Source organism: Tachyglossus aculeatus, chromosome 5 (assembly GCF_015852505.1).
Source record: "Tachyglossus aculeatus isolate mTacAcu1 chromosome 5, mTacAcu1.pri, whole genome shotgun sequence".
NCBI lineage: Eukaryota > Metazoa > Chordata > Mammalia > Monotremata > Tachyglossidae > Tachyglossus > Tachyglossus aculeatus.
The window spans coordinates 80,083,037-80,098,839 of NC_052070.1; the positions used below are offsets into that span (position 1 = coordinate 80,083,037).

Sequence of the window (15,803 nt, forward strand, 5' to 3'; positions counted from 1 at the left end):
GGACCCTCCCCTGTTGTGGATCGATTTCTGAATTATTTTCTGTGACTCCAGTGTGGTGGACCTCACCGCTGTAGCCACTGCCATCCCCTTGGCCCCTCTCCTAACCAGGAGTCTTCAGTCCCTGGTCTAGAAAATCAGGGGGCCCAAGGTCAGCTAGAGAAAGAGGGGAAGAAGGGGACTTGATAGAACAAACTGGAGGCTCTTTCCCCACTGGACTTCCCTCTTCTGCTAACTCCCATCCCAAATCTTGCAGCCATAATGAGGTCTTTACCAGGGCTGTGATCTCTTGCGTTACATCTGCCAAAGGGGAAATGGTGTGGATTTGGAGTGAAAGGGGAGGGTGTCAGAAGATCATGGGGTGAGGGTGGGGTGCAGAAAGTTGGGGAGTGCAGGGGTGGGGCAGGTTCACTTAAGGTAGCCTGCCTGGAATTGGGTCAATCAATCCTATTTACTAAGTACCTGTTGTGTGCAAAAATAGATTATAATTTTGGAGGCTGCAAAGGCAGTGAAAGCCCATCTTCTGAAGAGTCTCTCCACTAAGGAAAGCAGTGGTTACATAATTAGACCTCAGTCCTTTGGGCCACTAATTTGAGAATTAGTCCCGGGCTTGAGGAAGGAGCACAGGGCCGGGAGTCAGAGGAGCTAGGTTCTATTCCCAGCTCTGGCACTTGTCTGGTGTGTGACCTTTCAACACCTCTGTGCCTCAATTTTCTCATCTGTAAAATGGGGATTAAATGCCTGTTCTCCCTCCCTCTTTAGATTGTGAGTATCCTGTGGGACAAGGGGTGTCTAACCTGATTATCTCCCCCCTTCCATTCACCCAGTGCTTAGTACAGTTCTTGGAACTTGGTAACAGTTTAACAAATACCACATTTATTAATTTTTTTGTTTCAGGATAAACTCTGTTCTGGAACACTTGGGTCCAACTGCACCTGGCTTCAGAATGAGCCTCATGTGATCCTTTGGGGGCAGCTTCCTTATTCATTTAGTTAAATAATCATCATCCAAGATAGATTACTCAAAATATCCCCCAGTAGGAACCAAGAAGCCAAAATAATCTCCTTCAATATTTCTTGGAGGGTCTTGAATATCTTGTGGTTTGTCCATTTCAGTTAGATCTGAGTTGCCCTTTTCTTCTTTCTCCACCGTTCCTCTCCCTGCTTTGGAGACATCTCTCTCACTCAAGACAGTTATTTGCAGGAAAACTTGGGGAAATTGGAAACTGGGTGCTTCTGTGGCAGGAAAAGCTGTTTGTCTTGGCAGCTCAACCTCAAATCTGAAGCCAAGATTCAATCAATCCCAGTGATTGACTTCATTTAAGCTGTTGTATTCTTCTTTCCTCCTGTAGAGCGTATAGGTGTTTATTGTAAAGGAGATATGCCAAAGCCATTACCTTCTGCCGCTCTGATGTTCCCAGATCGCTGCCAGAACGGCTAAGATACGTTTCTTTTAAGTAAAACCACAACACAAGGTGCTTTGCTCTAAATACTTCTTTTTAATTTTGTACCTTAGATTAAGCCCATATGGATTTAGCACACTGCAAAATCAAATGATTAGGCCAACGGACTCTGAATTGCTCATCCGGCATTATGTTTACAAGAAAGGCAGAGTGCAGAATATGTCTTCTAGTCCCACAGGTGTATGCTATCCAAAAAACTATAGCACCTAAAAGAAATAGCTTTGCCCTAGTGGAATTTTCTGTGCCTGTGACGCTTTCTTCATGAAGAGAAAAATCTAAAGTGATTTCCAATCCTAGGCTTCTCACACAGGTCTCCGAAGTCAGTAGATTTGTGAAATGTGATTGTAGTGAAATGAGGTTTGTTTATAGTATTTGTTAAGTGCTTAGTATGTGCTAGGCACTATACTAAGCTCTGGAGTAGGTACAGGATAACCAGTTTGGATGCAGTCTCTGTCCCACATACGGCTCACAGTCTTAATTTCCATTTTATAGATGAGGTAACCAATGCACGAGAAGTTAACCAAGGCACAGAGAAGTGAAGTGACTTTCCCAAAGTCACACAGTAGACAGGTGGCTGAGGCAAGATTAGAACCCAGGTCCTTCTGACTCTCAGGGCAGTGCTCTATGCACTAGACCATGCTGCTTCACTAGCCTCCCACCAGCTCCAGGTGTTGCTAAACAAAATAGCCACAAAGGTGAAGGTGAACTCCATGGTGAAGAGTGCAGCCTTTTCTTTAATAGCATTTATTGTGCACCTACTTATTGAGCCAGAAGCTGCATGGCTTACTAGATAGAACACAGGCCTGGGAGTCGAAGGTCCTGGGCTCTAATCCTGTCTCCACCCCATGTCTGCTTTGTGACCTTAGGCAAGTCATTTCACTTCTCTGGGCCTCAGTTACCTCATCTGTACAATGGGGACTAAGACTGTGAGCCCTATATGGGACAGAACAGTGCTTGGCGCATTGTAAGCGCTTAACAAGTACCATTATTATTATTATTACTGAGTGCAGCAAACAGTACTAAGAGCTTGAGACAATACCCAAAAGCTAGGAGACACCATGGAAGGAGCATGGGCTTGGGAGACAGAGGATGTGGGTTCTAATCCCAGCTCCACCACTTGTCTGCTGTGCGACCTTGGGCAAGTCATTTAACTTTGTGCTTCAGTTACCTCATCTGTAAAATAGAGATGAAGATTGTGAGCCCCACGTGGGACAACCTGATTATCCTGTATCTACCCCAGCACTTAGAACAGTGCTTGGTACATAGTAAGCACTTAATAAATACCATTATTATTATCCCTGTCTTTAGGGAGCTTACAATCTAGTGAAGAGGAAGACACTTAAATTATGGATAAGGATGGTAATAGAGCATATACAATAGAAACATAAGGGCTACATACGTTGCATTAAATTGAGTGCTTAGGTAGTGCAGAAGGGACACCTGGGAGTTAAAAGGTGGGAAGATTAGAGATTATTCTTGAAGCAGATGTGATAGACGGGCTTTGAAGATGAGGAGAACTATGGTCTTTTTGCATATGAAGAAAGAGGGAGTTCTGGGCACCTGGGAGCACATGAGCCAGAGGTCTGCAGCAGGAGAGTTGAGAACAAGGAACAGTGAATAGGTGAGCCTGAAAGGAGTGAAGATTGAGAGTTGGGATGTAGTGGGAGAGAAGAGTAAATAAGTAGGAGGGAAAGAGCTGATTGAGTGTTTTATAGCCAATGGGCAGGATTTCCTCTTGATGTGGAGAGGAATGGGCAACCATTGATGATGATGATGATGATGATGATGATATTTATTAAGTGCTTACTATGTGCAAAGCACTGTTCTAAGTGCTGGGGAGGTTATATGTGCTTACTATGTGCAAAGCTCTGTTCTAAGCGCTGGGGAGGTTACAAGGCGATCAGGTTGTCCCACGGGGGGCTCACAGTCTTAATCCCCATTTCACAGATGAGGTCACTGAGGCACAGAGAAGTTAAGTGACTTGCCCAAAGTCACACAGCTGACAGTTGGCAGAGCCAGGATTTGAACCCCTGACCTCTGACACCAAAGCCCAGGCTCTTTCCACTGAGCCACGCTGCTTCTCAAAGAAATAATAATAATAATGGCATTTATTAAGTGCTTGCTATGTGCAAAGCACTGTTCTAAGTGCTAGGGAGGTTACAAGGTGATCAGGTTGTCCCAAGGGGACAGTCACAGTCTTAATCCCCATTTTCCAGATGAGGGAACTGAGGCCCAGAGAAGTGAAGTGAATTGCCCAAAGTCACACAGCTGACAATTGGTGGAGCCGGGATTTGAACCCATGACCTCTGACTCCAAAGCCCGGGCTCTTTCCACTGGGCCATGCTGCTTCTCCATTGGAAGTTTTTGAGGGAGGAATGAGGAGACATTTGTAAAATGACATTTTAGAAAATGGATCTGGGCAATGGTGTGGAAAGAGCTCAGGCTTTGGAGTCAGAGGTGATGGGTTCAAATTCTGGCTCCACCACTTGTCAGCTGTGTGACTTTGGGCAAGTCACTTAACTTCTCTGTGCCTCAGTTCCCTCATCTGTAAAATGGGGATTAAGACTGTGAGCCCCCCGTGGGACAACCTGATCAACTTGTAACCTCCCCAGCACTTAGAACAGTGCTTTGCACATAGTAAGCACTTAATAAATGCCATTATTATTATTATTATTATGAATATGAATAACTTAGTAATTTATAATCTCTGAAGATGTGTACACAAGTGTTATGGGATTGGGCATAGGGCAACTTGTCAGCTGTGTGACTTTGGGCAAGTCACTTCACTTCTCTGGGCCTCAGTTACCTCATCTGTAAAATGGGGATTAAGACTGAGAGTCCCCCATGGGACAAGCTGATCACTCTGTAACCTCCCCAGTGCTTAGAACAGTGCTTTGCACATAGTAAGTGCTCAATAAATTCCATTGTAAAAATGTCCAAAGATCTGAGAACTGAGTGAATAGACAACGCAGAAGGGAGAGGGAGCCAGGGAAAAGAAGGCTTAAATGGAGAAGGCCTCTTGGAGGAGGTGTGACCTTAATGATCTTTCGAAAGTGGATAGAGTGGTGGTTTGGTGTATATGGAGGGTGAGGCAGTTCCAGGCTGGTGGGAGGACATGGGAAAGGGGTCATCCCCAAGATACATGAGATTGGGGCACAGTGAGTAAACTGGTGCTAAAGGAGCAGTGTGTGTGGATTGGGCTATAGTAGATTAGTGAGGTGAAGTAGTATGGGGCAAGATGACTGAGGGCTTTAAAGCCAATGGTAAGGAGTTTCTTTTAGATGCGGAGGTTCAAAGAGAACCTCCGCATCCACTGGAGGTAGCCATTGGAGGTTCTTGAGGAGTGGGGAGACGTGGACTGAACGTGTTTGTTGAGAAATGATCTGTGCAGTAGAGTGAAGTATGGATTGGAGAGAGGAGAGATAGGAGTTCAGGAGGTCATCAAGGAGGCAGATGCAATAATAATAATAATAATAATAATAATAATAATGGTATTTGTTAAGTGCTTACTATGTTCCAGGTGCTGTACTAAGCACTAGGGTGCATACAAGCAAATCAGGGTGGACACAGTCCATGTCACAGTCTTAATCCCCTTTTTACAGATGAGGTAACTGAGGCATAGGGAAGTTAAGTGACTTGTCCAAAGCCACAGAGCAGACAAGTGGCAGAGCTGGGATTAGAACTCCATGACCTTCTGACTGCCAGGACTGTGCTCACCCATAACATCATGCTGTGTCAAGGATAAGTGCTTGGATCAGCATGGTTGCAGTTTGGATGGAGAGGAACGGGTGAATTTCTCCCCCTTTTAGACTGTGAGCCCACTGTTGGGTAGGGACTGTCTCTATATGTTGCCAACTTGTACTTCCCAAGCGATTAGTACAGTGCTCTGCACACAGTAAGAGCTCAATAAATACGATTGATTGATTGATTGATTTAGCAAGGTTGTGAAGGTAGAACCGACAGGATTTGGTAACAGGTTGAATATGTGGATGGAATGAGAGAGATGAGTTGAGGACAATGCCAAGGTTATGGGCTTCTTTTAGTCTTAGTTCCCTCATCTGCAAAGTGGGGATTCAGTACCTGTTCTCCTTCCTACCTAGACTGTGATCCCCATGCGGAACCTAATTATCTTGTCTCTACCTCAGCACTTAGTACAGTTCTTGGCACATAGTAAGTACTTAAAAAATCAGCGCTTAGAACAGTGCTTTGCACATAGTAAGTGCTTAATAAATGTCATTATTATTATTAAATAATCACAGTTATTATTATTATTATTAAAGCCAGGCTCATGTATGCAAAATGCAGGGTCTACATTTGGAGACCCCCTTATTCAGTTGATGATACTCTGTCAATGATAGCCAAGTCCCATTTGCACAGTTGTTCTTGATGAGTTGCACTTTTTGCTGGCCTTGAATGGTATCTTTTAGATATTACCTTTTAGACTGTGATCCCACTGTTGGGTAGGGATTGTATCTATATGTTGCCAACTTGTACTTCCCAAGTGCTTAGTACAGTGCTCTGCACACAGTAAGCCCTCAATAAATACGATTGATTGATTGGTCTGGAATTGCCTACGCAAGAGACCAAGATGTAGGAATAACTGTGAGCATTAGAAAATGGGCTCCCACTCTGTTTTCTCCCTCTGCCAGTCACCTTGCAAACCCCATTTCCTGGAGGGGATCAATCACCACATTCTAGGATGTGGCTAAATCTAGATACTTCCACTAGATATGTCTGAGATGGTTGATCACCTAGCCTGTTCAAGGTAAGCTTTGTGTTTTCCAAGCAAGCCCTCTTCTTGCCTTTTAATCTGTTGGCCAAGACATTTAGGTTAAGACTTTGCAATTATCAGGAATGTTGGGAATCAGAACAAATGATGCTTAATCAAGATATGTTAGGGAAAATCTAAGGTGTTGATTTGTTGAATTCCTTTAAATATATGGCAACTAAACTCAAAGAAAATCCTACCAAGGACATAAGCTCTTAGTACAGTGCTCTGCATACAGCAAGAGCTCAATAAATACCATTGATTGAGTGACAGATATCAGTACTCACTGTTGCTGTTCTGCATGGAGTAATACGGTATGACTTCTGGCAAGAGGAAACATGCACTGCTGCCATTGGGGTGGCTCAGGACATAGAGGTGGACATAGAGTCTGTTGCTGACTCTTGAGGATGTTCATCTGCTCCCTCTGCCACCATTCCCAAATCTAAGAGAAGCAGCGTGGCCTAGTAGATAGAGCACAGGGTGGAAGTCAGAAGGATCTGTGTTCTAATCCCAGCTCTGCCATGTGTCTGCTGTGTGACCTTGGGCAAATCACTTCACTTCTCTGTGCCTCAGTTACCTCATCTGTAAAACAGGGATTAAGGCTGTGAGCCCCATGTGGAACATGGACTGTGTCCAACTGATTAGCTTATATTTACCCCAGCAGTTAGAACAGTGCTTGGCACAGTAAGCACTTGACAAATACCATATGAAAAAATGGCAACTGGGGAAAGGTTCCAGAGCTCTCTGGATCCTTTCACTGCTGACAAGCTGGAGAGGGAGAATGGGAGCTGGGACTGAAGACCAGCAAAGGGTCAGACTGCTTTGGCTCTCTCTGCTCCCTCTAGCCACCTCAGATACTGCAGTGGGTGTGGTTACAAATGCATACAGAATGTAGAGGAAAGTCCACCTAGGACAGCTAATCACCTATAAAAACAATACTTGCAATCTGCATCCCTAAAATAAACCTCAAAAGATGGAAAGATGTTAGTAATTTTTGGCCATATGTGCTCTCCCCCCCGCAAAAAAGGGAGAGACAAATGGCAAGAAACTATTATTTTAATGTAGAACACATTTCCACCTCCCTCCCCCCTCCCACCCACCCCATGTAAACTAAATTCCTCTACATGGTCATGGCAAAAGAACATTAATTTCTGATTCAAGTTGTGATTAACTCCAAAAGCAACTGAACCAAATGAGAAATATTTTCCATCGAAGCAATCTCCTATGGAGTGCGGTGCTCCAAAGGAAGGTGCGTGAACCGTTGGCTGCTCTGCGCTTCTGCTTGGGTGAGAGCGGTCCGGCTGTGAGGGCCGGATGTCTCGTTCTGCCTGACACGGTCGTCACTGTTGGGGGAGGCTTGTTTCCCAGCTGCAGGCACTTGTGCAGCCGCCTGGAACTTGCCTTCTAGAAACAATTACCAAACAAAACAACTCTCCCCCTCGCCTTCTCCACCCACCTCACCCCCAAATAGTTGAATAAAGATCTCCACCAGTTTTTCTGGTAACCCAGGGACTTATGAAAAAGTAAACCCATTTTTAGGGCCTTGGCGTTCAGCTCTCCACATAGAGGGTTATACAGTCATTTTATTTCACTGGAGTATTTCTCTCCTCCCCACCTGCAAGGTAGGCCTGTCTTTCTCCCCGTGATTTACAAAGGGGAAAACAAAGACAAAAGAAGCTTTCTGACTCAGGGTCCCTGAGGAGGGAGGGGCAGAGCCGGGATCAGAGCCCTGGCTCCCCTTTGCTGCTTAGTTCCTGAGCCTCGCTTCCTCTCTGAGTTTTCCTACCCAAGAGGGTTCTGTGTCGACTTTGGAATTCCGCCCCAAGTAAAGTCTGAGAGGAAGAATTGGAAGGAAATTCTCATCTGACTCATTGTCAATCTCCTAGTCGGAAGTAGGAAAAACAGAAGTTGAGGAGCGGGTTAAACCTAGCAGTGGGAAGTGCAGGTTATTGAAGACTTCGCACAATAGGAAGACCAAAGAGAACCTGGTAGAGGTAAAAGATATCCAGGTTGCTAAGGAGTGATGCTCTGTGGAAGGATGCTCTGGGCCTTGAAGTCAGAAGGACCTGGAGCTAATCCCTCTTGGCTGCTGTGTGACCTTGGGCAAGTCGCTTCACTTCTCTGTGCCTCACTAACATCATCTCTAAAATGGGGATTAAGACTGTGAGCCCCACATGGGGCATGGACTGTGTTCAACCTTGCACATACCCCAGCGCTTAGTACAGTGCCTGGCACATAGTAAGCACTTAACAACTTCCATAATTCCAAATACCTAAGAGAGCAGTTTGACTATTAGTTCAGACTTATGGACCTTTAGTACCCAGGACCTGAAACACAGCTGTTTGGTGTCTAAAAACATATTTCCATCTCTGCCCCAGAAGATATGGGGACAGCGAGTTGTGCAAATTGGAGTGTACAAGCACATAAGGTGATTCTGGTTGGACCCAGGGACAAGGTGGTCAATGCAAAGGTTGTGTCATAGGTGTCTTTGCAGCAATTCCATTCTCCTCCAGCCTGTTAGAGGGTTCAAACAGCTGTGCTGTGGATGTCAGGATACAGTATAAAGCCCTGCATTCGAATCAGCAATTCTCTGCCTGAAGCAGATTTATGCTTTAATCAGAATTTCAGGGAGAGGGACAGAGAAGCACAGGGAAAGAGATGGTGAGAAGGAGAGAGATTGAAAAAAAAGAAACACTTGTTTTATTCTCCTCAGCTTCTGCAGGTACTGTTGTGCATTTAGGGAGTCATGGACGGGGAAACTGAAAATGGTAATCCAGCCTGGCCAGATCCATCCAAATGGGATGGACTAACTAAGGCTTGAACTGGGGAGGATCTGGAGGCCCCATCATCTTTTGTACAGAAACTGGAGAGGAGAAGGAAAATGCACCTGATCTAGAGGGAAGAGAATTGACTGAGCAGAAACCCATTTTACAAACTAATGATCAGTTCAGAGACCTGAATGAACCTGGAGACAGTTATGAGCCTAATTTTGTGTGAGCCAAATCTTTTTTCCAATGAGCCTTCATTTAGATGTTCTGTATTTGGAGACTTGACTTTGGACTGTGTCTTTTTGTTTTGTTTTGTTTTTAACTACAAAAACTCTCCAGTCCAGGCAGGACTAACCAGACTTGGGATCAAAAGCCTTTTCCAAATGGGGAAATCCTTCATATTTCAAACAGCTATTGTCTCCATTGGGCTGAGGGGAGAAACCAGGGACTGCTATAATATCTAGTGAGTTGCTCCAAATACATTAAAATTGGGAGTGCAGACCAGCCTTCTCAGCTAATTTATCCTGCCTGTTCACATCGCCAACATCTGAAGTGTTGGGTTTAAACTCTAATTGAAATGTTTCCTTGTTGGATTATGGGTGGAAGTCTTGCTGTCATTTGAATTGAGTGAGGTAATCAGGCACTGACGAAACTTTCCTACCCAGTAGAGGGCTAAATATTTTCCTATTGCTATCATCTCCTGGGCTGCGTTAAGAAAGTTGAGGTTTTCAGGGTTGGATTATTCAGCACAGGAGAGAAGGGGTGTATGTGCCAGTGAGGATTGGGAATTTTGGGATATTGTGTTCATGTGTGTGGATGAATTCCTTCCTCCCCTGACTGGTTTTCACCCCTCTAGAAAGAAATTTTTATTTCTGCTCTCCTTGTTTACATCAGTCAAACAGAATGCCCAGTGCATTCAGTGCATGCAGTGCTCCTAGTAAAGGGATCTTGTTAGGGCCTAAGGATTCATTCATTCATTCAATCATATTTATTGAGCGCTTACTATGTGCAGAGCACTGTACTAAGCGCTTGGGAAGTACATAGGATTCTACCCAATAAAAATACATTAATGGAGGGTTAACAGAAGGCATAATCTCTTCCAGTGTGTCCCACCTAGGGGTAACCAAACCTACTGTTCTATTAAAAGTGACCCCTTTTAACTGCTTCCATATTGCCTTTCAATTTACTGCAAGGTGGCAGCAAATTGCCCTCTAAATTATCCATCAAAAAGGTTTATTGCAAACTTACAGTGTGCAGAACACTGTACTAAGCCTTTGGGTGAGGGTAATAGAATAAGTACCTATGATCCCTTCCCTCAAGGAGTTTTTTTATGATATTTGCTAAGCACATACTATGTGCCAGGCAATATACTAAGCACTGAAGTAGATACAAGCTAATCAGGTTGGACACAGTCCGTATAATAATAATGATGTACACAAAGTGTTCACAGTCTTAATCCCCATTTTACAGATGAGATAACTGAGGTACAGAGAAGTTAAGTGACTTCCCCAAGGTCACACAGCAGACAAGTGGCAGAGCCAGGATTAGAACCCAGGTCCTCCTGACTGGCCAGCCTGGCCTCTATCCAATAGGCCACGCTGCTTCTCAAGTTTTGAGTTTCTGATCTCATGGTTTTGATTTTGACACCTGTCTACATGTTTTGTTGTCTGTCTCCCCCTTCTAGACTGTGAGCCCATTGCTGGGTAGGGACCTTCTCTATATGTTGCCGACATGTACTTCACAAGTGCTTAGTACAGTGCTCTGCACAGAGTAAGCGCTCAATAAATATGATTGAATGAATGAATGAATGAATGAATGGTGTTTTTGATCCCCCGAAGTTTACAAATGCCAATTTGTGGGTGGGGTATATGCACTGAAACTCAATGTCATCCCTCTGTCCCTCCCTGTGTTTCCCTCTCCCCCTCTAGCTCTGAGGATGAAAATAAAGGAAGTGAAAAAAGAAAATGGAGACAAAAAGATTGTGCCCAAGAAGAAGAAGCCACTGAAGTTGGGCCCCATTAAGAAGAAGGAGCTGAAGAAGCTGGTCCTGTACTTAAAGAATGGAGCGGACTGTCCCTGCCACCAGCTGGACAACCTCAGCAACCACTTCCTCATCATGGGCCGCAAGGTGAAGACCCAGTACTTGCTGACGGCGATCCACAAGTGGGATAAGAAAAATAAGGAGTTCAAAAACTTCATGAAGAAAATGAAAAATCACGAGTGCCCCACGTTTCAGTCGGTCTTCAAATGATCCTCAGCCAGGGTGGAATTTCGGGGTTGGGGTTGGGCGGGGGGAGGGAAGAGGGTTTTAAGGGCGAGGGTGGGGAGGACTTGAGGCAGCCCTGGAAACTTTGGTGGTTCACACATATTGCTCCTTCTGTTACTAGTGGATGTTGTGCCCAAGTTGATTTTGTTTCTTTTTGTGTGTTTATAGCTTCTCTAAGCCTCCACTCCAGCATTCCTCTACCCTCCCCCACCTCCCCAGGCCCCTCAGAGCCACCCCTGTAAAGCCAATATTGAAAGCAGGAGGCGCGGTGTGGGAGGGACCAGGGTGATCACAAAGCCATTTTTTTTTTTGTCCTGAGATGTCAGGAGCACCCTGCGTAAAACTAGGTGCCGATTTATTTATACCAGTTGCATGTCTGTTTAAATGGAGAAACTCTGTCAGCGGTAAGGAGGCTGCAACAGAGGAACAGATAGGAAAGGTGAAATGAGATTATTTCACAAGGTAGACCGCAATAAGAAAAAACAGGCAATACCAAGCGTTGCAACGTTCCTCTCTCCCCGATAGACTGCCGGAGGAGTTAACAGGAGCTAGGTTGGAGGACAAAACCAATTCTAGTTATTTGGCGAACCAAGTGGGTGAGAACATATCTGGGAAATAGGAGGATAATCCTTTCCTGTAGAGAGGAGGTATGCTGTAGGGGCACATAGAAGAGGCAATGCCCTATAATGATAGCATTTTAAAATTAAAACCCAGGAAAACAATTCTTAATAGCCCCTTTCTCCTGCTCCCAATATATATATATATATAAAATAAAACAGTCTTACAAAGCTCCACTCATCCAAGGAAAGGAACAGTTTATATTGGGAGAGAAGTAAAGAAAGGCTGATTATATATATATTTTTTAACAGTCTCTTTGACTCCTTGGGGAAACAGGGCTGTTTATCCCTCTGCCTGGCTGTTATACAAGACCTGCGTAGAGCTGGACAGAAGCGATGGGGACCCAACAAAAATTCTAAGGATTCTTACCATGTCAGTAATGCTGCCACCGGGGACTAGGGAAGGCATCCGTTTTGTATCTAAGAAGGATGGTTGCTAAGAGGATTTCTGGAAGAGACTGAAGGCCACTCTGAAGGTTTCTGTCTGATCGTCTGTCTATGGGTGTGGGGGGGGAACTTTTCTGCATGCCCTCTCATTATTTCTTTGGCTTCAAAAAACCAACAGAAAACAACGTGCTTTAGGTTCCTTGTTTATAACCCAAAAGAGACTCTAAATTAAGCTTGGATTGTCCAGATTTTAAAAGACAAACCCAAATAACCCACCTGGTCCCCTGCCCATTTTTCATTGTTATTTATCTCTGCATAGCAAGTCCTCAGCTAAAATATTCATGTATAAAGCTAAATTAGGAGGGATGAAACTCATCAGGACAAGCGAGTGAAATTTGAAAATTGGACACATCAGTTTTGGTGGGAAGGGAATGTGTCTACCAACTCAGTTTGAATTGTAGTCTCCCAAGCACTTAGTACAGTGCTCTGCACGAAGTAAGCACTCAATAAATACCACTGATGATGATCAATCATCATTTCAAAACCAGTCTCGGTTCAGGACCAAATCCTTAGGAAGCAGTTTTAGACAAGTCAACTTCTACTTCTTCTTTCTATTCTATTTTGTGCAGCCCTGCATGGGGTGGTTAGTTACTGGATTTTGAAAACAAGCTAAATCAGCGAGTGGTTAAGGAAATCCATAATCTTGTAGCTACTGAGCCCTTTGGGAAGATGTCTGTGCCTGGATTCTGTGTCTGTGGTGGGGAGGGGAGTTTGTGTTGCAATTACTGTAGCCCAGGAGGGGAGAAAGAGTCGTTATTTTGAAGAGCTCTGTTCTTAAGATTTCATCTGTCACCCTGGCTACCCCAGTGAAAGAGTCATAGTGTAATTAACCATATATAAAACTAGTGACAGTGTCATCTTAACACTCCTTGTTCCTTTGTTTTACTCTGGGCTTTTTAACAAAGCAGAAGGTTATTAGCAGACCTTATATATTATATTTCAGTTAATATTTTTTCTGACATTTGTACGTACATAGATTAGGAGTATAGTCATTTTTCTTTCCTGCTGTAACTGATCTTCAGAACAAGCCCATGAGAATGAGGTTCTAGGTTTTTAGATTTGGTTGGTGGTACATCACGTTCTGCTCTTTACCCATCTCCTGTTTTGAAATAAGGAAGTCCTTGAGGAGACGTGTATGTGTGATGTGTGGAACTTTTCTTTTTCAAAGGGGTGATATTCTTTAAATGGTTTTGATATAACAGCAGTTTCTGCAGATCTGTGCGAAGGACTGAATGGATATTATGTCTACGAGGAGATTCATAGAAATGAAATTTTAAGAAAGATTTAAATAATAAGAAATGGAAATGTATAAAGCAACAGTCTTCAGTTTGTGAATTGTAGTAGCAAGTTTGGCATTAAGGTGGTGGTCCATAGATTTTTTACTTCTACCATGTATGTTCTGAAGTCTCTTTTCATTTTTTGAAATTTTCGCCACCACCTTGCCCATCCCCAGTACCAATTTCTGAAAAACATGGAGGCCAAAGAAAGGTATTCCAAATAAAGTAATTAGGTCTTTAAGCATTCTGGCATTTTCTGGGTGGGAGCCGGGAGAAAAATGTTCTGAAAGAACAACAGGCATCATTGTTCATTGCTGGTATCACTTTAAGATTCTGGATTGAAGACTTCCAAATAATATGCTGTTACCTCAAGCCAACAGGAGCAAAAGTTGCAAGAGTAAGCTTTCAAGATAATGTACCAAGCGCTCTGGATAAGTAAAGAGTTCTCCAGGACAAATGGTAAGGCCTAGAGGGTCTTCCAAACCATTACAAAAAAGGTACTCTGCACTGTACTGCTAATTTAAAGAGAAAGTGTTCTTGTTCTTTTTGACTTCCGCTTTGGACTGCATGGTGCTGGTAGATGTGCACTGAGATCCCCTCCGAGGCAGAAGCCATCTGGAGCTCTTGCACTTGACCACAGTGGCTCAGGCATAGACATGACAAAAGAATTTTAACTTTTCACTTGACTCTAAATTGTGAATTTCCTGCTTTCAAAAACTGGGAACTGTTTCTTCTCATCAGACACCTAATACCTGTCGGTGTGTTCAGTGCCCTGGGCCATTTCAGTGGATGTCCCTGAAATTCAGCACACACCATATCTACTTTACTGAATTTTGGTTTTAACAGTGCACCTCTGTGTCTTAATGAAGACAGATCCATTCAACAATGCTGTGTTTTCTTTTGTCCGGAGTCCCCATATAGCCTATTTTATATTCCAAGTTTATATGAAAGCTTTGAATACTGTGAAAAATGTCTTACATTCCATTTCATTTCAGTGTTTCTTGTTCTGCATTATTTTACCAGATGTTTTGATGTTATCACTTTTGTTACACATCTTATTCTCATGCTTTTCCTGTCATGTATCAATAATCAGTTAACTAAAATTTGCTCAATTAATCAATGGCAATGTGATTTCTTTTTTCCACCCCCAACTCTTCATATTTTTATAAAGACGTTATTTTCTAATCTCAGTTTTATGGCTTTCAAATGAGGATTGGGTAGTCTGGAACAAGCAAACAACAAGCAACAAGGTTTTCGGGAGCAAAAACCAGAGTGATTGCCCAGTGTGCATTCTCACCATCTACCGCTATTAAACAAACTTTCATCGGCGCTTGCCTCTTGTTTCTCATGATCCCATTCTCAAAGGAGGTTCAACCAAACCTGATCTTTCTGGCCTGCCAGAGTTTCTTTCCCTGGCTTCTTTCTCTTGAGTAATTCCCCTCCCCTTAGTATCTGCACCTAGGGCGGACCGACGCTTGCTACTTTGCCGACTATAGTCGCCTCCACTGTTCAATTTCTCCCTCAAACTATTGATGATTAAATCTAAACAGCTCAAGTTTCCAAAGGATTCTAGGTGCTGCTCTGCCATGAAAGCCAAACTGCTCAGGTTGTTCCAGATTGGATCATCCAACTCTTGCCTGAGGACATCTCCTCAGTCACAGTTGGCTTGCCAGGGCAGCTGTGGGAATAGTCAGTTTCCCAATTACTGGACCATCTCCCAATCTCAGACCTTGGACATGGACTGTGTCCAACCTGATTATCTTGTATCTACCCCTGGGGCTAAGTAATAGCGCCTGCCACATAGTAAGTGCTTAATAAACACCGTTTAAAAGACAAACAAACAAAAATCCTGGACCAACCTTTGAACTCATTCTTCCTGAATGAGAACAACTGATTACTCTCCTAAGTGCTTAGTACACATAGTAAAAACTCAAGAAACACCAATAATGATGATGATGATGATGAAGTAGATGCCCAAGTGCATTGATAAAGTCCCACCCTCAGTCTGGTACTTTTCAGAAGTGATCAATCTAAAGAAAGAGTGAGTGAAACCTCAAGGACCCATTTCCAAAATCTCTGCATACACACAGTGGTTTTATCTAAATTGCCTTGGGCTTTCCACAGAGTGACCCAAAGGCTTTGGTCATCAATACCCCACCACTGATATAGCCACCTCATCCTCCATGGGAATGGTCTCTGTT

At 43.7% G+C, this 15,803-nt stretch overlaps 1 protein-coding gene across 1 annotated transcript in view; it reads left to right on the plus strand.

The window, feature by feature from the left end:
* Window positions 1-11,265, plus strand: part of SFRP1 (secreted frizzled related protein 1) — a 49,765-nt gene extending 38,500 nt beyond the window's left edge. The window contains exon 3 of the mRNA XM_038746991.1: window positions 10,924-11,265. Within this exon, the coding sequence (XP_038602919.1) occupies window positions 10,924-11,246 (323 nt within the window). The 3' untranslated portion in view covers window positions 11,247-11,265. The remainder of the gene's footprint in view (window positions 1-10,923) is intronic.
* The last annotated feature ends 4,538 nt before the right edge of the window (window positions 11,266-15,803 follow it).